General features: G+C 40.5%; 1 protein-coding gene across 1 annotated transcript; it reads right to left on the minus strand.

The window, feature by feature from the left end:
- Positions 1-8,872: 8,872 nt before the first annotated feature.
- Positions 8,873-17,489, minus strand: LOC148902510 (homeodomain-interacting protein kinase 1-like). Its single transcript, XM_089018584.1, is given in 9 exon segments — positions 8,873-9,350; positions 9,353-9,444; positions 10,464-10,657; positions 11,455-11,541; positions 11,611-11,724; positions 12,643-12,766; positions 13,611-13,792; positions 14,725-14,916; positions 17,286-17,489. Coding segments are annotated over 9 exon segments (1,560 nt in total). The 3' UTR covers positions 8,873-8,979.
- Positions 17,490-25,603: the final 8,114 nt, after the last annotated feature.

Raw genomic sequence — 25,603 nt, forward strand, 5'->3', positions numbered from 1 at the left:
TATCGATATATCCGACCCTGTTTGCATGTACAGTAAAGTCTTGTTATATCGATATCGGATATATCGATAGTCCCGGTTATATCGATACTATTTCTATGCACGCACGGAGAAAATTACATGCAAACAGGGTCGGATATATCGATAGTCCCGGTTATATCGATATTTTTTCGGACTCCCTTGAATATCGATATAACGAGACTTTACTGTAATTTTCTCCGTGCTTGCATAGAAATAGTATCGATATAACCGGGACTATCGATATATCCGATATCGATATAACGAGACTTTACTGTATGTTGTATGTGGAACTGGGAACGGATTATTCTCATATTTAATGGTTTCATATGGGATATAAATGTTTGGCAGATGAACTTTTCGCCTTACGCACACTTTCTGGGAACCAATTAATTTCATAAGCTGAGGTATCACTGTATTTTGTATGGAATGTATGTTTACGTCAAACACTGAATAGGGAAGTATAAACCACAGATGCTCTAACCGTTGTCAAATAAATTCACACGTACTGTAGTACGACAACATATATCCTTGGGTCTTTTGTAAGCCATTACTGAAGCTATTGGCACGCAATTACTGAATGACGTGCCAGCAGCCATTATTTTTTGTTATGCATCGGGTCCTCCTGGAGTGTCAACTGGCACCCACCAACATACAGTGATACCTCGGTTTACAAACCCCTTGGCTTATGAACTTTTTGGTTTGCGAACGTTAAAGTTTTACCTTGGCATACGAACTATATTTCGGGATACACACGGAGCGCCACAATGATTGATGTGTCGTTCACGAACGAGCCCGATCTCCTAACACCAAAATGGCAGCCGACATTTTTTTGTCCTCTATTCCCCGCCCCCGAGTCTTCGGTTAAAGTCACGTGATTGGTCAAGAAGGTGGTTTAAAGATTAAAGAGACAGGCAGACGACAGAGAGAGAGAGTGACAAAATGGATTTCAACTTTGATTGAGTTCAAAGGCACAGTGTAGACTGCAAGGTTAAAATATCCCATTAATCAGGCTACACAATAACCCGCACAAGCCATCTGTACCCTTGATGCAAAAAGCTATCAACCCAGCTAAACAGAACACAAATGATGAGGAACTAGGTAAAATTATCGCAGAGAAAGCACCAACAAGGGATCATTCCTCAAGATGGTGAAAGAAGAAAGTTACGTTCCTCATCAAGTGATTAATGCTGATGAAACCAGCCACTCCATTCCATCAAGCCATCGACCATCACAAAGGTCAATAAAACTGCTTTATTATACCGTACAGTTTATTACTTTCATTATAATACCATATCCCATTTATTACTCATAAAATAAGGTATATTTTGTGTAGTTTTAAGGCTTAGAAAATTATAAATAATTATGTTTTATGGGGACCTGGGAACGGATTATTCTCATTTTAATGGTTTCCTATGGGAAATTAATTTTTGGGATACACACTTTTCGCCTTACACACTGTCTGGGAACCAATTAAGTTCGTAAACCAAGGTATCACTGTACTGTACCCCCAAAAATGTTCGTATGTACCGTTGTTTGTAACTCGGAACGTTCGTAAATTGGAGAGCGTCTGTACTGCGAGTGCTGACTAACAGTTTAAGTCCAATATAGATCCATCATATATAAAACATACTGTATACAAATCTCTCAGAGTTTTAGACAGTGAAATGCATGTCTAAGTGAAGCACATTCTACGGTTTGGTCCTATGGGAGTCCAAAGGGGCTTTGCGGGATATTTTCTTATGCCTGTGAGTCATTCATGCGCTTGTTATTCTAACCTCTTTTTGCACCCGCATTGGCGAACCAATTACCGGGGGTTCCAGCTCCAGCGTGTTTGTCTTACAAAAGACACCATCTAGTTCCCATACCGATGCCTTCATAACAATTAAGCTTCTGAACGTCCGTGTGGATGCACACTTGCTCAAATATGAAACGTCTCTCGGGCAAGTGGAAATTTGTTGCGGACTTGTAAGAATTTAAACATGTTATTTCAGCATCATAATCATCTTTTTTTGGTCAAGTATGTAAAACACACAAGGATTCTGCCTGCGGCAGTATCAGCTGCCCTATTTAACAACAAGCAACCTATGATAAACAAAACATGACATGCAATACAATACATATTGATTTATATAGCGCTTTAACAACAATTTTTATTTATTTATTTTTCTTTTTTAAAAAATCAACTCCTTTAATTTAGTCATGAAAAAAATTACATGTACAGTGATACCTCAGCTCCACGGCCGAAAACTAGTTCGTCAGCAGAGAGTATATGCTTGCGAATTTAATGTTTGTGAGGCGAAAGGTTTGTGAGCTGAAGCGTTCGTATGCAGAGGTATTACTGTATTAAAATAAGGTATATTTTGTGTAGTTTTAAGATTAATTTCATAGAAAATTATGTTTTATGGGTACCAGGGAACGGATTATTCTCATTTTAATGGTTTCTTATGGGAAATACATGTTTGGCAGACAAACCAATTAAGTTTGTGAGCTGAGGTATCACTGTACATGTATTTTTTTTTCATGACTAAAACATTTTTGGATTGTGTAAATCTCATTGATCCAAGTTAATAAATGGTTGTTAGCTATATACCTGTCAAATGTTTATTCGATTACACGATTGGTTATTTAAATGTGATCACATACAAATGTAATGAATTCAGATGATCGTGAGAATTATTGTTTATTCTTAAAATGAACTGTACAGTAATTCACAGACGCATTTTGACTTTTCTCGTGTGCACATGAGGTAGAATGTATTATAACGATGTGTTTTTTTATGTTATTTAATAATAGGTCACAAAAATATCCAAATGTAATGCAGTGCAGTACGGAAAGATCGAAACTAACTTTGACGTCGCAGTTTGGCTCTCAGGAACCATTTTGAAAGTGCTACTTTGCTGCCCTCTAGTGGTCAAATGAAGTGACACATGTTGTCCCGGACATGATTTTTTTTCTGCTGTAATATGCGACCGGTGGTAGGTCGTCAGCGCCTGCAAGGCCTTCTCTGCTGGCTTAAAAATATCTGAACCACAGACTAATTTATTATATTTTGTCCATGAATTCTTATTAAATAATTCCAAATTGTCTTTCAGTTACCTTTCATTGCTTTTCCCGTATTGTGCTGCTTCCAGAAGTGTGTTTTCGTATTTCATATTTCTGCCATAATTTGTAACCAGGGTCCAAAATCTACCTTCACAAAGAGTTCTGCAGGTTGTCTGCAGTCCTGTCGCATAAAATGTGGTGACTGTTGCTTGAACTAATGTCTATTGCTTTATCCAATCAGATTTTCAAGTTGGTGACGCGCAGGGCCTGGGTAAGTTTCCGCAAACTATGATTGGCTACTCACCAGTCAATCATAGCCGCTAGTGACAAGAGCTACCTCACTGTATCTGTAGCAAGCTGCATTAGCAAGTACATTTTTGTGTTGATTTAATTGCAATTTTGTCAACCCACAATGGCTGAAGGAGAAGAAAGCTTACAGATTTACTGTCAAAGCCATTTTCAAGACGGACTTTTCAAGAAAAAATGGACATTAAGAAAGGTCGGTCAGTTATTTCCTGTGTCATGGCATCTTCTAGTGCAGGGGTGTCAAAGTCATTTTTTGCCGCGGGCCACATTGTAGTTATGGTTTCCTCTCGAGGGCCGTTATGAATTTGGGGAAGCCATTAGAATATTTAAATCCCTTCAAATATTACATATGGAGCACACAGCAAATTAATGAATAACTCGTTTTCAAATCTGAAGTCAAGAATAATGACTTTTATTGTGGTTGACAAAAAAATATGAAATTTTGGCTCAGATTTTAGCAATCATCATGGAATTTAACAAGTTTGATTTGCTTTCGCGGGCCGAAAAAAATGATGTGGCGGGCCGGATTTGGCCCGCGGGCCTTGACTTTGACACCTGTGATCTACTGCATTTACAGTACATAACAGCACACTTTTTTTTAGTGTGGATTCATTCCGATATAGCACTACTGAAGGCCTAGCCATGAAATCCACGGCCCACCACTGTATTTAACAAGTAGACTGACATGAAACGGACTTTCAAGAAAAGATGGACATCATTAAGAAAGGTCAGACAGCTCCTAAGCTAGCAAAAATAGCAATTTAATGAAGTTATTATTGATGCTTCGCCATCCTGTTGTTCAATCTTAAGGTTGAGTAACTTCTGATCCCATATCACGAATCCACGCGTTCATGCTAAAAACTCGAACAGTCTAATGACAGTATTTCTTCACAATTTATTTCCTGGCTAACGGTACCCTCTAGTAAATCAGACTACCCTTTTTATTTACAGTCACAGCTGTGGATTTATTCCGACGTAGGACTACTGAAGGCCCAGGGGTGATACAGTGATACCTCGGTTTACGAACCCATAGGCTTACGAACTTTTCGGTTTATGAACGTTAAATTTATGAACATTTTACCTTGGCATACGAACTATTTTTCGGGATACACACGGAGCGCCACAACGAGTGATGTGTCGTTCGCGAACGAGCCCGTTCTCCTAACAAGAAAATGGCAGCCGGCTTGTTTTGGTCCTCAATTCCCCGCCCCCAGTCGTCGGTTAAAGCCATGTGATTGGTCAAGAACGCAGCAGTGAGGGGAGGTGGTTTCAACATAAAGAAGACCGGCAGACGACAGAGAGACAGAGTGACAAAATGGAAAGAAAACAGTGAAATTTGGACTGGTTTCAACTTTGATAGTTCAAAGGCAGAGTGTAGACTGTAAGGTTAAAATTCCCATCAATCAGGCTGCACAAATAACCCGCACAAGCCATCTATACACTTGATGCAAAAAGTTATGAACCCTGCTAAACAGAACACAATTGATGAGGAACAAGGTAAAATTATCGCAGCACCTCCAAGGGATCATTCCTCAAGAATGGTGAAAGAAGGTTACGTTCCTCATCAAGTGTTCCTCATCAAGTGTACCACCATAGCACATTTATTATACATAAAATAAGGTATATTTTGTGGTGTAGTTTTAAGGCTTAGAAAATTAGAAAGTAGAAAATTATATTTTATGGGGACCCGGGAACGGATTATTGTCATTTTGATGGTTTCCTATGAGAAATTATTTTTTGGCATACACACTTTTCGCCTAACACACTCTGTCTGGGAACCAATTAAGTTCGTAAGCCAAGGTATCACTGTATATATATTGGACAGTACTTATTCCCTTCCACTAAAAATAACCACCACCAGGTAAATAAAATGATTTTATTATATAATAGTTTATTTCTTTAATTATAATAACATAGCACATTTATTATACATAAAATAAGGTCTATTTTGTGTAGTTTCAAGTCTTAGAAAATTAGAAAGTAGAACATTATGTTTTATGGGGACCAGGGAACGGATTATTCTCATTTTAATGGTTTCCGATGGGAAATTATTTTTTGGGATACACACTTTTCACCTTACACACTCTGTCTGGGAAACAAATAAGTCCGTAAGCCAAGGTATCACTGTACAAACAAAAGTGTGGGAATACGGATCACCTTCGAACACTCTAAGTAAAGCAAGTCACTCAAAATTCTTGACGCTTGTCTCCTGTCGTCCCGTCTAAAGTGACGCATGATGAAAAATGCATAGTGGACACCATCTGTCCCTTGCTCTCCGTTGACGTCCTCCCGACACAAAGTCTCTTCCTCGAGTTTCCCCGTTTTCTTGTCAATTGCCTCGGACAAAATGTGGAGAAGCTAGAGTTGAAATGATGAGTTTTGTGTCAAAGTGACAGCAGTTCTTTAATTATTATTTATACATACGTCAAGCATGCTAGAACAACACCAAACTAATAAAACTAGGAAACAATCATGAGGTGAAATAAGAGTGAAAGAAATTTTGCTTTATCACCATTTTCACGGTTTTATTTTTATTTTTTTTTAACCGTGGACAGACGCTAGAGAGCACAAATGAGCACCAAAACTAAAGATTGCGCCACAGACGGACGCTAGAAGGCGCTGTTGCATTTAATGTGAAAGAAGTGGATGCATGTAGTAATTCATTGATGAGGACCTGCAAGAGGGAAGGGGTGGACAAAATAGTGGCTCCAATAAATGACATGACACAAGCATGTTGTATGTGTGTACATGTGTTATACATGTTAGCGAAAGAAAATAGATGGTTTGAAAGGGGAGTAAAAGAAGCCATTTTCATAAAACAGCAAAACCCCTTCATTAAATCGCCATGGTGGGATCAGATTCAATTCGGATACACTTTCAAAGAAGTACAGATGACGGGGGAAGAAACCTTCTCATCGATGGACCACTCCTGTACGACAGAGCTTACACAGAAGCCTGATCAATAGATTTTGCCCGTATTCTACCAAACTTCAACCACACAGAGAATAAAAAAAAAAATAGGGAAATATTTTATTTTTCATTTGTGAGTGTGTCTACATGACATACTGGCAAAAAGTTGATGACTCACCCTCACAATGCACACACTTCACTATTAACTCAAGTCCACAAGGTCAGAGCCTGACCAAAAACGATGGCGCTGCCATCCCATAATAGTATTACACATCCCCCCCGCGCGCCCTCGTTGCAAACATGGACGCCAGCCAGCGTTAGACAGACAAGGCGGTGAAGTAAATGAAAGCACAGAGTTGAGAGTGGCGCTCTCTTGAGATACAAAGCTGATACAATCAACTCTGCCGGGCAAGCTAAACTATGACACACACACACACACACACACACAACCAGCAGGCATGAGTGGATTGGCGAAGAAGATGATTGCCTTATCGAGCAAATTATTGATTTTATTAAAAAGCCCCTTGTCGGCAAGACATAGCACTCCACTGATCAAACCAATACAGTGATACCTCGGTTTACGAACCGTCCTCTATTCCCCGCCCCCAGTTTTCAGTTAAAGCCACCTGATTGGTCAAGAACGCAGCAGTGAGGGGGGGGGGGTGGTTTAAACATTAAAGAGACCTACAGACGACAGTGAGAGTTTCAACTTTGATAGTTCACAGTGTAGACTGCAAGGTTAAGATTCCCATCAATCAGGCTCCACAAATAACCCGCACAAGCCATTTGTACACTTGATGCAAAAAGATAGTAACCCAGCTAAACAGAACACGATTGATGAGGAACAAGGTAAAATTATCGCAGAAAAAGCACCTACATGGGATCATTCCTCAAGATGGTGAAAGAAGAAAGTTACATTCCTCATCAAGCGTTTAATGCTGATGAAACCGGCCACTCCATTCCATCAAGCCATCAACGACCATCACAAAGATCAATAAAACGACTTTATTATACAGTACAGTTTATTTCTTTAATTAAAATACCATAGAAACTTTATTATACATAAAATAAGGTATATTTTGTGTATTTTTAAGGCTTAGAAAATTAGAAAATGATGTTTTATGGGGCCTTGGGAACGGATTATTCTCATTATAATGGTTTTCTATGGGAAATTAATTTTTGGGATACATCCTTTTCGCCTTACACACTCTGTCTGGGAACCAATTAAGTTCGTAAGCCAAGATATCACTGTACAGTATTTTCGTGTCTTCTTCATCTGTCAGAGAACAAAGCGTAACCGGATGAATGCACATTGTGCCGACCGCCATTTTTTTAAATGTCACTTTGGATCAGCACCTTTTGCTCGCCACCTAAGCCTTTCCGCCGGGCCGAAGCGCTCCGCTTGTGACATTTGGGCGTCCATCCTCTCCCGGATAAATAAAGCAACTGTTTTCACGCCACATGAAGGGGATGGAGGACGTTTACATTGCTTCAGATGAGCTGAACTACTTGACGACCAAATAAGAGGAGCTACTGCTCAATAAGATAAGAAGTTTAGCTAAAGAGATGACGATGAGAAGGTTTCTTCAGCCGTCATCTGTACTTCTTTGAAGGTGTCGGACGTTTCGCTTCTTATCCAAGAGGCTTCGTGAGCAAACTAAAATTTGCTGGTAGTTTTGGCCCCATATATATATATATATATATATATATATATATATATATATATATATATATATATATATATATATATATATATATATATATATATATATATATATATACAGTAAATTCTCATTATATTGATATCGGATATATCGATAGTCCCGGTTATATCGATATTTATTCGGACTCCCTTGAATATCGATATAACGAGACTTTACTGTATATATATCCCGACTGTTCAGACGTGGCAGTGCCAATCTCTGCTATGATACGTCCCTGCTCTCAGATTGGGGGGAACAGAGGACTATTCCCTGAGGCGACACTGATTACTTCTATTGTTCTGTCTGATTATGGGGTCTACGACTGGCCGGACGGCCCCATTTGCTCTGGTATCACCTCATAAATAAAATGACTTTATTATACAATAGTTTATTTCTTTAATTAGAATACCATAGCACGTTTATTATACATAAAACAAGGTATATTTTGTGTAGTTTTAAGGCTTAGAAAATTAGAAAGTAGAAAATTATGTTTTATGGGGACCTGGGAACGGATTATTCTCATTTGAATGGTTTCCTCTGGGAAATTATTTTTTGGCATACACACTTTTCGCCTTACACACTCTGTCTGGGCACCAATTAAGTTCGTAAGCAAATGTATCACTGTACTTCATAAATTGTTTCTAATCACAGACTTGTTTTGAATCATAGTCTCTGTTTTGTCTCTTCAGATAAAATACATTACGGAGACTCAAGGTCCATTGGGCTGGAGAGAAGACCGGCAACTTTTTCCTTAGGGACAACAAAACCAGTTTGTGGAGACTGAAGGCAACCTCACGGATTATTCTCATTTTAATGGTTTCCTAAGGGAAATTAATGTTTGGCATACACACTTTTCTCCTTACGCACTCTGTCTGGGAACCAATTAAGTTCGTAAGCCAAGGTATCACTGCACGAGGAAACCGGAGAAAACCCTCACAGACCCGCAGTGAACCTGCAAACCCATTAAACCTAAAACCCTAGCGCGCTATCCATTGGTCCCCTACTTTTGTGTTAATAGTATATCTTTCGGAAGACCCTTACCCAGGTCCCAGGTCTTTGTTCCTGGTTCAGGACAGTAATAACGTTCTTGCTGTTGGTTTGGAGTTGAAGCACGTTGAAAAGTCTGCTTTTCATCCATCGCAGTTTGCTCCTCCATGAAGCGTTCCGCAAATCTGGTTTTCAGCTTGATGTACTTTGCATCCTTAGACTTTAGTCTCGAGATCCGGCTGAGGGTTCGTTCTACAGTAGCTTGTTTAGCCTGTTTGGTGCGATCGTCTTCAGCTCCACATTTGTGCCTTTTGGCTGGATGATGACATGTGGCGTCGTGGGACTTCTTGTGGACTCTTGTGGTGTAGTTTTTCTTCTTCTGGTGGAGGAAGATCTTTGCAAAGTTGAAGATTTGTTTTTGCTCATGTGAGATGTTTCCTTCTCGCAGTAAGACATCAACTCATAGCATGACTTTGCACTGCAAAACACAGGGGTGTTCACGTTACACCAGTGTTTGAAATAACGTCGGCCCGGGGCGTACAACTTTCAAAACGTCTCGACCCGAGTGGCCGACAACTTCTTCAAGAAAATAAATACAGTAAAGTCTCGTTATATCGATATTCAGGGAGTCCGAAAAAATATCGATATAACCGGGACTATCGATATATCCGACCCTGTTTGCATGTAATTTTCTCCGTGCGTGCATAGAAATAGTATCGATATAACCGGGACTATCGATATATCCGATATCGATATAACGAGACTTTACTGTAAATATATTTTTTGTCAAATCAAACGTTTGTTTTATTCAATAAAGCTAAAGCTACAAGCCACGTGAACTCCTCTTTCTAAGCGCCTTTCAAAACTCTCAAGTACACTTTCAAGTCACGGTATAATGGCATGAAACAGGCTTTCTCATTGGCTGCCGTGCAGAGTATGTAAATTGCCATTTGGAAATTTCCAAATTGCCATTTGGAAATTTGAATATTCGGCACGGTAGCCAATCAGAAGCCAGTTTCGTGCTTCGGACCATACCGTGACTGTAAAGTGTACTTGAGAGTTTTTTAAAAGTGCTTAGAAAGAGGAGCCACGTGGCTTTTTTGAGCAGACAACGCAACGCAAACATTGCATTGTTCACCATGACGACAAACGACAACTGGAGTAAAATCTTCAGCAAGGGATATTTACCATAAGTTAAGCAAGTCAGGTACTTCCTTAATTAAAAAAAATCACATATATTTCTCAACAATGTTTTTTTTTTGTGATTAGTCATCTTATTATGTTACAAGTTGTGAAAAATGGGGCAGGCAACTTGATGGCCGGGCAGGCAACTTTTCAGAGTTGTCTGCCCTGGTGTCCGCTAACTTTTTGTCATGAGTTCCAGACACTGGTTACACGCTGGAAACCATTGTTTGAAACCATAATCTTATTTTACAACTGTATTCCAGTCTTGAAAGCAACATTGGAATCCTCATTTTACGTGTCTAGCCAACATACTACTGGCTGACGTCGCGATGAAGCTTCAGGTGGCTCATGGTGACGAACTGATGCGCCAGGACTTGACGTGGAGTCAATCGCTGGGATGGGTTGAGGTGAAGCATTCCCTTGAGCACATCCACAAACATCTGCTTGTCGTCTGAGTGCACGTCTTTGTCGGCAGGATACTGGGAATCGGAAACCCAAGGCTGGAGCTGAAACAAACCGAAGCAATCGATGAAAAGGTTTCTTCAGCCGTCATCTGTACTTCTTTGAAGGTGTCGGACGTTTCACTTCTTATCCAAGAAGCTTCGTCAGCAAACTATTGTCTTACTGGGAGTTTCTTAGCGAAAGAAAATACAGTAAAGTCTCGTTATATTGATATTCAAGGGAGTCCGAAAAAATATCGATATAACCGGGACTATCGATATATCCGACCCTGTTTGCATGTAATTTTCTCCGTGCGTGCATAGAAATAGTATCGATATAACCGGGACTATCGATATATCCGATATCGATATAACGAGACTTTACTGTAGATTGTTTGAAAGGGGAGTAAAAGAAGCTATTTTCATAAAACAGCAAAATACTTCCCTTAACCGCCATGGTGGGGCGAGGTTCAATTTGGATCTGGATGATACCAGGGCAAATTGGGCAATCAGGCCAGTCGTCAGTCAGTGGCAATCAGTGGAGCTGCAGGGATTAGTCCAATCATAGCAGAGTCCAGAGTCTGGACAGTACGGATGTATATAGGGCAAAAACTACCAGTAAGACTAGTTTGCTGACGAAGCTTCTTGGATAAGAAGCGAAACGTCCAACGCCTTCAAAGAAGTAAAGATGACGGCTGAAGAAACCTTTTCATCGATGGACCACTCCTGTATGACTGAGAGCTTACACAGACAAACCGAAGCAATGTTGTGATCACAGGCAGTTTTTCGTTCTTCATATTAGTCCTTGTCTGGGTGTCCGGGGTTTATTGTACTGATGAGATCTGAAGAGTTAACCAACATACTTGTTGAAGATGGTTGAGAGAAGTCAACTTGATCTTTCGGGTGTCTCGCGCCGCAAATCCCGTCTCTTGTTGGTAATATTCTGCCGTCTGGGGAGACATGGGTCATGGTTAACCGTTAGCATTTGACCTTCAAAATTCATTAAAAAATGAGGTTGCCTTCAGTCTCCACAAACTGGTTTTGTTGTCCCTAAGGAAAAAGTTGCCGGTCTTCTCTCCAGAGACCAAGATGTCCTCTGGAAATGGACCTTGAGTCTCCGTAATGTATTTTATCTGAAGAGACAAAACAGAGACTATGAATCAAAAGAAGTCGTGATTAGAAACAATTTATGAAGTACAGTGATACTTTGGCTTGCAAACTTAATTGGTTCCCAGACAGAGTGTGTAAGGCGAAAAGTGTGTATCCCAAAGATTAATTTCCCATAGGAAACCATTAAAATGAGAATAATCCGTTCCCAAGGCCCCATATAACGTAATTGTCTACTTTCTAATTTTCTAAGCCTTAAAACTACACAACATATACCTTATTTTATGTATAATAAATGTGCTCTGGTATTATAATTAAAGAAATAAACTGTACTATATAATAATAAAAGACATTTTATTTATCTTTGTGATGGTCGTTTCATCAGCATTAAACACTTGATGAGGAACGTAGCCTTCTTCGTTCACCATCTTGATAAATGATCCCTTGTAGGTGCTTTCTCTGCGATCATTTTACCTAGTTCCTCATCAATTGTGTTCTGTTTCGCTGGATTGATAGCGTTTTGCATCAAGTCTACAAATTGTTTGTGGAGCCTGATTGATGGGATATTTTAACCTTGCAGTCTACACTCTGCCTTTAAACTATCAAAGTTGAAACTGTCTCACTGTCGTCTGCCTGTCTCTTTAATGTTTAAACCACCCCTCCTCACTGATGCGTTCTTGACCAATCACATGGCTTTAACCGAAGACTGGGGGCGGGGAATAGAGGACAAAAATGAGTCGGCTGCCATTTTCTTGTTAGGAGAACGGGCTCGTTCACGAACGACACATCACTCACTGTGGCGCTCCGTGTGTATCCCGAATAATAGTTTGCATGCCAAGGTAAAATGTTCATAAATGTAACGTTCGTAAACCGAAAAGCTCGTAAGCCGAGGGGTTCGTAAACAGAGTTATTACTTTGATGGGAAATAAAATGTGGTCAAATACCGTCTCGTATTCCTTTTTGCCAGGGTACATGTGAGCGCCGATGTAGAGGAAAGCCGCCACGCAACCGACAGACCACATGTCTGTTGCCTCGATGTATTGGGCCCCCACTAAGATCTCTGGAGACCTGTGAGGAGATAAAGGTGAGACATCCTTACCAGACACCATATCTACATTTCGGGTTCGCAAAAAGGCGAGGCGGAGTTCGCCTTTTGACTGGTACTCATAAGAGGGAGCATATAACTCTTACTCTGGCATCCCTTCACTGGCTCCCTATACGTTTTAGAGTCTTTAAAGGACAACCGACACTTCCGGACAAGTTGTGTCCATAATTTGTAAAATCACTTCAAATGACTTCTACTGAGCGTATTTAACAAAGATTCCACAGCATATTGCTATATTTTACGTTTTAAGACTGACGCTGAATATTCAGGAAGTCTTGTTTTCGAGTTGATGACGATACCTGTCTTGTTTCCTATCTTTAAAACCCACCTCAAAACTCACTTTTGGCATTTGACTCTGCATGATTCAGACTTGGTCTTAGCAAAATCCGTCACTATATCGCCGCTGTGGGGTGAGGTTCAATTTGGATTGTTCGTACAACAGACATTTTAGGCAACATAGGCTTAGTTATGCTGATGAGGTGATACCAGAGCAAATGGGGCAATCAGGCCAGTCGTAGACCACATACTCAGGCAGGACAATAGAAGTAATCAGTGTAGCCGCAGGGAGTAGTCCTCTGCTCCCACCAACCTGAGAGCAGGAACCAATCATAGCAGTCTGGCACCGCCACGTCAGTACAGTAGGGATATATCTAGGGCCGAAACTACCAGCAAATTTTAGTTCGCTGACGAAGCCTCTTGGCTAAGAAGCGAAACATCCGACACCTTCAAATTTGTACAGATGACGGCTGAAGAAACCTTTTCATCGATGGACCACTCCTGTACGACTGAGAGCTTCCACAGACTTACCAGTATGTGTGACTCTGAACATTGCAGTTGTGTTTGGTAGCCGAAGCGCCTTGGGCCAAACAGAGGTCACTGATTTTGATTCTGTACGGTTGCCGCTGGTGGTCGATCAGCATGACATTGTCCAACCTGATGTCCGCATGAATCATATGAGCACGCTTCAAGTGGTCCAGAGCGCTGGCCAACTGCAAGGTCATCAAAATTCTCAAGGTCACTTTACAGTCAAGGGATATTTTTTTTCTGTGGGTGAGCAGCGGCAACCACACGCGCCACTGTTCACTCAAACTCAAATAGGTGGGAACTCAGCTAGCTAGCTAGCTAGCTAGCTAATTTATAGCTAATAATAATAATCATCATCATCGCCATCATCATCAAACCGCAAGTAGCTCAAATCGATAGAAAGCTAGCTCACTAATTGATACAATAATAAGCGCCTTTCAAAACTCTCAAAGTCACTTTACAGTCAAGGGATATTTTTTTTCTGTGGGTGAGCAGTGGCAAACACACGTGCCAGCGTTCACTCAACCCGGAATTAACTCAAATAGATAGAAAGCTAGCTAGCTAATAGATAGCGCATAGATAGCTAATAGATGGCTCGAGCGCTGGCCAGCTGCGAGGTCATCAAAAACACGGTTTGTCAGTCATCTTCATAATAATAAGAAATAATAATAACAATAACAATAATAATAATAATAATAATAATGATAATAATAATAAGTAATTTGTATTTATAAGCGCCTTTCAAAACTCTCAAGGTCACTTTACTGTCAGGGGATATTTTTTTCTGTTAGTGAGGGGCGGCAACCACACTCAACACGGAAGTAACTCAAATGGATAGAAAGCTATCTAGCTAATAGATAGCTATAGATAGCTAATAGATGGCTAATAGCTAGCTTGCTAGAGAGCTAGCTAGTTGTGTTAAGTTCATTCTGTCTCCTTGTTATCCGTTACAAATCAGCTAGATAGCTATATAGCTAATAGATAGCTAGCTAGCCAGCTAGATAGCAAATAGCTAGCTGGATATCTTACAATTCCACAGTCTCGAAGGCACTTTACAGGCACTTCAAGGCTGAATCCTCCTTTTTTTAGGGGGGCGGGGTCAGAGTTTAAAACGTACCTGATGGACTACGAGTCGAATCTCGTTCACTTGAAGATGTTTGAATTGTCGTTCAGTCATGAGGTCATAAAGATTCTTGTCCAGGTATTCGAACTCTAGACAAATGTGGCCCATGTCGCTGAAGACCCGTTTCCACAGAACCAGATGTCTTTTTGAGTTTTGTAGCATTTTGATTTTCTGTAGCCTGTCAATCTGTAGGGACTGCATGTCAAATGGAGGGCAAAGCACCATACCTATTCTACACCGTAACTTTTTACACCGGCATAAATAAGCACAAAATTGTCCAAAGTCTGCGTTAATAAATTCTTGAAAGTTAATTTAAAAGTTACAAAACCCTTGGCTTACGAATTTTTCGGTTTCGAACGTTAACTTTTTCGGGATAGACACGGAGCGCCACAATGAGTGATGTGTCGTTTGCGAACGAGCTGGTTCTCCTAATAACAAAATGGCAGCCGACTGTTTTTGTCCTTTATTCCCCGCCCCCAGTCTCCGGTTAAAGCCACGTGATTGGTCAAGAACGCAGCAGTGAGGGGAGGTGGTTTAAACATTAAAGAGACAGGCAGACAACATAGAGAGACTGAGAAAATGGATAGACAGATTTTCAACTTTGATACTTCAAAGGCAGATTGTAGACTGCAAGGTTAAAATTCCCATCAATCAGGCTCCACAAACAACCCGCACAAGCCTTCTGTAAACTTGATGCAAAAAGCTATCAACGCAGCTAACAGAACATAATTGATGAGGAACAAGGTAAAATTATCACAGACAGAGCACCAACTAGATCATTCCTCAAGATCACAGGTGTCAAAGCCAAGGCCCGCGGGCCAAATCCGGCCCGCCACATCATTTTTTTCGGCCCGCGAAAGCAAATCAAACTTGTTAAATTCCATGATGATTGCTAAAATCTGAGCCAAAATTTCATATTTTTGGATGTCAACCACAATAAAAGTCATTATTCTTGACTTCAGATTTGAAAACGAGTTATTCATTAATTTGCTGTGTGCTCTATATGTAATATTTGAAGGGATTTAAACATTCTAATGGGTTCCCCAAATTCTGAACGGCCCTCGAGAGGAAACCATAACTACAATGTTGCCCACGGCAAAAAACGACTTTGACACCCCTGCTCAAGATGGTGAAAGAAGAAGGTTACGTTCCTCATCAAGTGTTTAATGCTGAGGAAAGCGGCCACTCCATTCCATCAAGCCATCAACGACCGTCACAAAGGTAAAAAAAAAAACGACTTTATTATACGGTATAGTTTATTTCTTTAATTATAATACCATAGCACGTTTATTATACATAAAAAGGTATATTTTGCGTAGTTTTAAGCAATTTAGAAAGTAGAAAATTATGTTTTATTGGGACCTGGGAACAGATTATTCTCATTTTAATGGTTTCCTATGGGAAATTATGTTTTGGGATACATACTTTCCGCCTTACACACTCTGTCTGGGAACCAATTAACTTATTCACTGCCATTCCCGAATTTATTTGAGAATTGTAAATATGACGTAGAGCGCGAGTCCCAAATTAGGTTTTTTTTCTTGCTTGGGTGCCGATAAAGCACTGGCCAGACCTCTGGCAATGTTCTTCCTTTCCACAAGGGGGCAGCATTACCCTTGTTTCCATGTCAGTGCTTTGTTGCAGCTTCAACTTTTGTTAAAGCGCGATATTAACCAATACGTATGTATTGCGTTAAATTTTGTACAGCCGCCCCCATTTCAAACTCATATAACTCCAAAACCATATAATTTAGGAATTAACTATTTTTCGGCATAAATAAGCACAAAATTGGCCAAAGTCTGCATAAGTTGAAGTGTGGAAAATTAATTCCAATTTATGGTCGTTCTAATTGAATCTTTTTTTTAACTCATTCACTGCCATTCAGGAATATATTTGGGAATTGAAAATATGACAGAGCGCCATCCCCGAATTAGTTCGGGGTTTGTTTTTTTTTTTCTTGCTTGGGTGTGGCTAAAGTGCTGGCCAGACCTCTGGCAATGTTTTTCCTTTCCACAAGGGGGCAGCATTTCCCTTTTTTTCCATGTCGGTGCGTTGTTACAGCTTCAACTGTTGTTAAAGCGAGACATAAACCATTATGTCGGTATTGCATTATAGTATTTTGTACACCTGCCCCCATTTCAAGCTCAGATAACTCCAGACCCATATAACTTAGGAATTAACTCTTTTTATCCGACGAAAGAAGAGAAACAAAGGTTTCTAACAATCTATTGAATGTTTATATACAGTAAAGTCTCGTTATATCGATATTCAAGGGAGTCCGAAAAAATATCGATATAACCAGGACTATCGATATATCCGATATCGATATAACGAGACTTTACTGTAGTCCTAAAACTCATTATTCCTTAGGTCCTGGAATTCAAGTGACAATGACAAAAACCTTGGCACTGGAGTGGACGCATTTTTGCACATTGTCTGTCAGTGAATGAGTTAATTTTAAATTACAATTAGCGTAATTGCGGATTTTCACGTAACTTCTGGAACATTCCGCTCCTCCCACACAAACACAGCCAACAAACAGAGGTTCACGCTACCTCAATCTTAGCCTGCTCTGCAAAGCTGCCTTGATTCCGAATCATCTTCACCGCCACCATCTTGCCGCTGTCCATTTTGCGGCATTTGACCACTTTCCCAAAGCTACCGCTGTTGAGTAACGACAGTACCTTGTAGCTAGCGAACGCCGAATACAACCGAGCGCCGGGGACCAAACGGTCACCAAATATGCCATATGAATCCATTTGGACTACAGACTATCTTGGTACCGGTACTTTATTCGTAAATGGTAAATGAAGCGACTCAATAAATAAACGTGCGATGATGGCGGATACCTTTGAGGGCGCCGTGATGCTGAGTGACATCACAATCACATAAGCGCAACGCTCATGGAATAGGTCATTTGACTGGGATGATGTCTACCAGTGGCATCATCTTGAAAGCTGTTGAGAAGAAGTGTAAACTGTATAGTTTACACACAAACAAAATGGTCGTAAGTTGACTGTGGGCTGACCTTGAGAGTTTTGAAAAGCGCCTATAAATACAATGTATTGTTATTATTAGCTATCTATTAGCTATCCAGCTAGCTTGTTATCTATTTGAGTTACTTCCGGGTTGAGTGAACGCTGGCGCGTGTGGCTGCCGCTGCTCACCCGCAGAAAAAAGTATCCCTTGACTGTAAAGTGATCTTGAGAATTTTGAAAAGCGCTTATAAATACAATGTATTATTATTATGATTAGCGATATATTAGCTAGCTAGCGAGGTTGCTATCTATTTGAGTTACTTCTGGGTTGAGTGAACGCTGGCGCGTGTGGCTGCCGCTGCTCACCCGCAGAAAAATGTATCCCTTGACTGTAAAGTGATCTTGAGAGTTTTGAAAGGCGCTAATAAATACAATGTATTATTATTATTAGCTATCTATTAGCTATCCAGCTAGCTTGTTATCTATTTGAGTTACTTCCGGGTTGAGTGAACGCTGGCGCGTGTGGCTGCCGCTGCTCACCCGCAGAAAAATGTATCCCTTGACTGTAAAGTGATCTTGAGAATTTTGAAAAGCGCTTATAAATACAATGTATTATTATAATTAACGATCTATTAGCTAGCTAGCTAGATTGCTATCTATTTGAGTTACTTCCAGGTTGAGTGAACGGTGGCGCTTGTGGCTGCCGCTGCTCACCCACAGATAAAAATATCCCTTGACTGTAAAGTGATCTTGAGAGTTTTGAAAGGCGCTTATAAATACAATGTATTATTATTATTAGCTATCTATTAGCTATCCAGCTAGCTTGCTATCTATTTAAGTTACTTCTGGGCTGAGTGAACGCTGTAAGCGCCTTTCAAAACTCTCAAGGTCACTTTGCAGTCACTGGATCCGTTTTTCTGTGGGTGAGCAGCGGCAACCACATACGCCAGCGTTCACTCAACCCAGAATGACTCAAATAAATAAATAAAAAGCTAGCTAGCCATTAGATAGCGAATAGATAGCCAGCCAGATAGCTAGCTAGCTAACAGATAGCCAATAGATAGCCAGCTAGCTATTAGATCGCCAATCGACAGCCAGCCAGCTAGCTAGCCAGCTAATAGCCAATAGATAGCCAGCTAACCAGCTAGCCAGCCACCAGACAGCCATCAGATAGCCAGCCATCAAGCTAGCTAATACAGTAAAGTCTCGTTATATCGATATTCAAGGGGGTCCGAAAAAATATCGATATAACCGGGACTATCGATATATCCGATATCGATATAACCAGACTTTACTGTAGATAGCTAGCCAGCTAGATTGCAAATAGAGAGCTAGCTAGCTAGATAGATACCTAGCCAGTCATTTTTATTGGTGTTTTGCATTTGAGTAAAACTATCATACTGCGTGTTTTGGGTATTTTAGATGCTATAAAACGTTTTTCTGATGTCAGTTAGGAAACAAAAAAAAAAATGCAGTCAGTTGTCCTTTAATACTGGTTCATGTCAACTAAATTCTGGAATTTTCTTCATAGAAACTCCTCCCCCTCTCAGTTTTATCGATTTCAAGATGTCTTTTGTTTGTTTGTCAAATATTCAACAAAAGCTATCTATGCTAATCCACAATCCTTTGACCGTCAGCAGGATGTGCGGGTATTGAGTGCTAAATGGCAACGTGCGCTCTTCTCAAACAAATATGAGTTGAGTAAAAGCAAACACCTGGCGGGGAACATGACACGGTGTTTACACACATGACCATTTTGGACGCCTCATTAGCTTTGATCCGCACCTTATTAGTTCACAATTGAATGCCTCAGAAGACAATGCCGTACTTTGGCTCACTTGGGTGTGAGGACGGGTAATGCAGTGCTACCTTGGCTTACGAACTTGATTGGTTCCCAGACAGAGTGTGTAAGGCGAAAAGTATGTATCCCAAAAATGTATTTCCCATAGGAAACCATTAAAATGAGAATAATCCGTTCCTAGGTCCCCATAAAACATAATTTTCTAATTTTCTAAGCCTTAAAACTACGCAAAATATACCTTATTTTATGTATAATAAACATGCTATGGTATTATAACTAAAGAAATAAACTGTACGGTATAATAAAGTGGTTTTATTCACCTTTTTAATAGATAGCCATTAGCTAGCGAATAGATAACTCATAGCTTGCGAATAGATAGCTCATAGCTAGTGAATAGATAGCTAATAGCTACCGAATAGATAGCTAATAGCCAGCAAATAGATCACTAATAGCTAGCGAATAGATAGCCATTAGCTGGTGAATAGATAGCTAATAGCTAGTGAATAGATAGCTATTAGCCAGCAAATAGATAGCAGTTAGCTAGCGAATGGACAGCTAATAGCTAGCGAATAGATAGAAATTAGCTAGTGAATAGATAGCTCATAGCTAGCGAATATATAGCTCATAGCTAGCGAATAGATAGCCATTTGCAAGCAAATAGATAGCCAATAGCTAGCGAATAGATAGCTTTTAGCCACCGAATAGATATCCATTAGCTAGCGATTATCTAGCAAATAGCTCATAGCTAGCGAATAGATAGCTCATAGCACGTGAATAGATCGCTAATAGATAGCGAATAGATAGCTAATGGCCAGCAAATAGATCGCTAATAGCTTGCGAATAGATAGCCATTAGCTAGCGAATAGATAGCTAATAGCTAGCGCATAGATAGCTATTAACCAGCAAATAGATAGCCATTAGCTAGCAGTTAGCTAGCGAATCGATAGCTCATAGCTAGCGAATAGATAGCCATTTGCTAGCAAATAGATGGCCAATAGCTAGCGAATAGATAGCTTTTAGCCACCGAATAGATATACATTAGCTAGTGATTATCTACCGAATATATAGCTCATAGCTAGCAAATAGGTAGCTCATAGCTCGTGAATAGATAGCTAATAGCTAGCGAATAGATAGCAATTAGCTAGCAAATAGATCGCTAATGGCTTGCGAATAGATAGCCATTAGCTAGCGAATAGATAGCTAATAGCTAGCGCATAGATAGCTATTAACCAGCGAATAGATAGCCATTAGCTATCAGTTAGCTAGCGAATAGATAGCTAATAGCTAGCAAATAGATAGCCATTAGCTAGCGAATTGATAGCTCATAGCTAGCGAGTTGATAGCTCATAGCTAGCGAATAGATAGCCATTTGCTAGCAAATAGATAGCTAATAGCTAGCGAATAGATAGCTTTTAGCCACCAAATAGATATCCATTAGCTAGTGATTATCTAGCGAATAGATAGCTCATAGCTAGCAAATAGATAGCTCATAGCTCGTGAATAGATAGCTAATAGCTAGCGAATAGATAGCAATTAGCTAGCAAATAGATCGCTCATAGCTAGTGAATAGATAGCTAATAGCTAGTGATTAGATAGCCATTAGCTAGTGAAAAGATAGCTAATAGCTAGTGAATAGATAGCCATTAGCTAGTGAATAGATAGCTAATAGCTCGCGAATAGATAGCTAATAGCTCGCGAATAGATAGGTAATTCAAATAAATAGAAAGCTATCTAGCTCGCTAATAGCTAACTAGCTAGACACGCCTTACACACCATATATATAAGATAAAAAATCCTTTAATAGAAAAAGTAGTTAGCCCACTCATTCTTACTGACCTGACACAAGTAAACAGGCAACATTAACAGCAATGTCAGCTTGTGAGCCAGTAAATATTTTAATATTTCCCCTCCATAAAAAGTTAAATTATTAATATGCAGCACGACCACAATGGATATTTTTAGTCAGGACACAAAATGTTTGCAATATTAATCTCATTCTCCAAAGCCATCCGTCACGTCGTAAACAAAAGAAGCTTTTTAATTGAATTTTCCGGCACGCAACGTGGCGTGACGGTAGCAAAAAATAAATAAATAATAAAAAAATGCAGACGCAAAAAGCAACCAAATTTTGATGTTTATCAACTCGGGAAATAACTAATATGATTTTTTTTATAAGTTTTATAATCAGATCATCAAAAAAAAAACTTTAATAGTCCCACAATGGGGAAATTTGCAAATATTAAATATGAGGAGTGTAAATCACTTCCTTTATTTCATAACTGCCATCATATTTTTAGATGGCTTTTATGTTCTTTGACTTTTTTATTATTTGACACCAAAACAAACAAACCATTTCAAATGAAATTAGTTTCAAGACAAATTAATCTGTTTTTAAAATGTATTTTAAAGTATGATTATGATCTGTTTGGTGGGGCTCATTTTTCATGCCAAATCAGACCACCAAAGAAACATCAAGATATGAAAACAAAATGGACAATTGAATACATATTCTATAAAAGCCTGGTGTATTTTTATTTGTCAATATACTTATTTCTAGATGTCGTCTTTCAAGTCATGATTTCTTAACTCATTCACTGCCATTCACACATTTATTCGGGAATTAGAAATGTGTGTATATGCATACATACATACATACATACATACATACATACATACATACATACATACATACATACATACATACATACATACATGAATGCATGCATACATACATACATACATACATACATACATACATACATACAACGTACGTACATACGTACATATGTACGTACATACATACATACATACATACATACATACATACATACATACATACATGAATGCATGCATGCATACATACAGACAGTATGCATACATACATACATACATACAAACGTACGTACGTACGTACATACATACATACATACATACATACATACATACATACATACATACATACATACATGAATGAATACATGAATGAATGCATGCATACATACACGCAGAGGTTACAGCCGCTCCGTGCAACACCGTGTGTTGGCCGGCCTGGCTAGGTCGGCCAATACCCCTCAAAATGACACCACCAGCGTCACTTTCGGCCTCCTGAACATCCGCTCGCTTACGGGTAAGGGTTGTCTTATCCAAGACATCCTTAGTGACCGTAAGCTGGACTTCTTCTGTTTGAATGAGACCTGGCAAACAGCGGGGGACTTTTCCGAGTTGAACGACACGACGCCACCTGGGTTTGTTTACCTCTCAAAACCCCGCCTCTCGGGCCGCGGAGGCGGTCTCGCGATATTTTACCGCGAGATCTGGAAAGTCACTCAAGTACCAGTCCCGGAAACTCTCTCATTTGAATGCCTTGCGTGTCAAATTTCTGGTCCATCTCCCACAGTTATAGCCACTGTATATCGTCCCCCTAAACCACATCGTGACTTTTTAAAAGACTTCTCAGCCGTCCTCACACACCTCTCCACTCTGTCACCAAATATTATTATCCTTGGGGACTTCAACATACACATTGACAATTCCACCCATCCCCTCACCAAAGACTTTATTTCCTCATTGGAGAGTTTTGGCTTACACCAATTCTCTGATTTCCCCACGCATATAAAAGGGCATATCCTGGACTTAATATGCTGCTGTGGTTTTACCCCCGCCAACTGCACAGCAAACGAACTTCCTGTAACGGACCATTTCCTCGTCTCATTTAACGTTCCCATCACACTCTCTCTCCCCAAGCCACCGCGCATCATCACTTATCGGAACATCCAACACATTGACACTGTCACCCTCACTGCAATGGCTGCCAACCTCAAACCGGACTACAACTCCCCCCCTGATGAACTTGTTTCCCAATACAACATGGACCTTGCACACATGCTCAACACCCTTGCTCCTGTTAAATCCCGGTCAGTCCAATTCACTCGATCCGCCCCTTGGTTCACCGCCCAACTCCGCTCCACCAAGGCGAAAACTCGGCAGCTGGAAAGACTTTACAGAAAGACCGGCCTCACCACCCACCAGGACATGTACACAGCTCACCTCACCCACTACAAGGACTCTATCACACGCGCAAAATCGGAATACTATTCTGGACTGATTGATGCTAACAGTGGGAATTCACGGACTCTGTTTTCCCTATACAACAAAATCATTCAACCCCCTATCTCTCTCCCCCCACACTTTCACTCCTCAGACACCTGCAACGCACTACTTCTGTTTTTCACTGAAAAGATCAACAAGATCCACCAGCACCTCGGCTCCTCTGTATCCCCCCCCTCCCCCAACCTTCCTACTCCCGATCAACTGCTGTCGTCTTTTGAACTCCCTCATCCCTCCTTACTTTCTGACCTCATCACCAAGTCCAAGAATTCCACCTGTCAACTTGACCCCCTCCCTACTGTCCTCATCAAATCTTGTCTACCTGCTCTCCTCCCTTTTATTTCAGCTATTATTCACTCCTCACTGTCCACTGGAATTGTTCCTGTCCCTCTTAAAACCGCAGCTGTAACACCAATCCTGAAAAAACTTGGTTCAGATCCCAATGATTTCAATAACCTACGTCCAATTTCGCATCTTCCATTTATCGCTAAAATTCTCGAAAAAACCGTCGCCTGTCAACTCCACTCTCACCTCACTCACAATAACCTCTACGAACAATTCCAGTCTGGTTTCCGTCCCCGCCACAGCACTGAATCAGCCCTCATAAAAATCACGAACGACCTTCTCATAGCAGCAGATACCGGCTCCCTCTCTATTCTCATCCTTCTTGATCTATCTGCGGCCTTTGACACAATTTCTCACCCCATCCTGCTCAACCGACTCTCCACTCTAGGCGTGACACACACCCCACTCAGTTGGTTTCACTCCTACCTTACTGGCCGCTCACAGTTTATCCAAATTACCTCATTCACTTCACGGTCCTCCCCTGTGTCTTCTGGTGTGCCCCAAGGTTCTGTCCTGGGGCCCCTTCTCTTTATTATATACCTTCTTCCCCTTGGTGATATCTTCCGCAAATTTGGAATTCATTTTCACTGCTTCGCGGATGACACCCAGCTCTACCTCTCCAGTAAACCCGACGCCTCTCTTCCACCTGCATCCCTTACACTTTGCCTCTCAGAAATCAAATCCTGGTTTTCTCATAACTTTCTCAAACTAAACAGCGAAAAAACTGAACTTCTCCTTGTCGGTACAAAATCCACCCTTCACAAAGCAAACAGTTTCTCTCTCACCATTGACAATTCTACCGTGTCCCCCGCCCTTCAGGTTAAGAGCCTGGGTGTCATCCTTGATAGCACACTATCTTTTCACTCCCACATAAATAACATAACCCGGTCTGCATATTTTCACCTCCGCAATATCAATCGTCTCCGTCCCTCTCTCACCCCTCACACCACTGCTATCCTCGTCCACAGTCTCGTCACCTCCCGTATCGATTATTGTAATTCACTTCTTTTCGGGGTCAATCAAAAATGTCTCCATAAACTCCAACTAGTCCAAAATTCCTCAGCCCGGATCATCACAAAAACCCCCTCATTTCACCACATCACTCCTGTCCTCCAACAGCTCCACTGGCTCCCTGTTAAACTCCGCATTGAATTCAAGATACTTCTGTTTACATTTAAAGCCATCCATAACCTTGCCCCCCCCTATCTGTCTGACCTAATTCAAATCTCCGTTCCTACTCGGGCCCTCAGATCCTCTTCCTCCCTCCACCTCTACACGCCCTCTGCCCGTCTCACAACGATGGGGTGCAGAGCTTTCAGCCGCTCCGCTCCTAAACTCTGGAACTCACTTCCACCCAACATCCGCAACATTGACTCCCTTCCTACTTTCAAATCTCACCTGAAAACCCACCTCTTTAAACTTGCTTACATGGTCTAATTTATTATGCTGTTTTATTATTTATTGCTTTATGCATGATTTTACTGTTTTGTGTGTTGTCTTTGTTGTAAAGTGTCCTTGAGTGTTCAGAAAGGCGCTTGTAAATTAAATGTATTATTATTATTATTATTATTATTATTACAGACAGTATACATACATACATACATACATACAAACGTACATACGTACATATGTATGTACGTAC

This window comes from Hippocampus bargibanti, linkage group LG02, assembly GCF_051943395.1.
Source record: "Hippocampus bargibanti isolate YZ-2025 linkage group LG02, ASM5194339v1, whole genome shotgun sequence".
NCBI lineage: Eukaryota > Metazoa > Chordata > Actinopteri > Syngnathiformes > Syngnathidae > Hippocampus > Hippocampus bargibanti.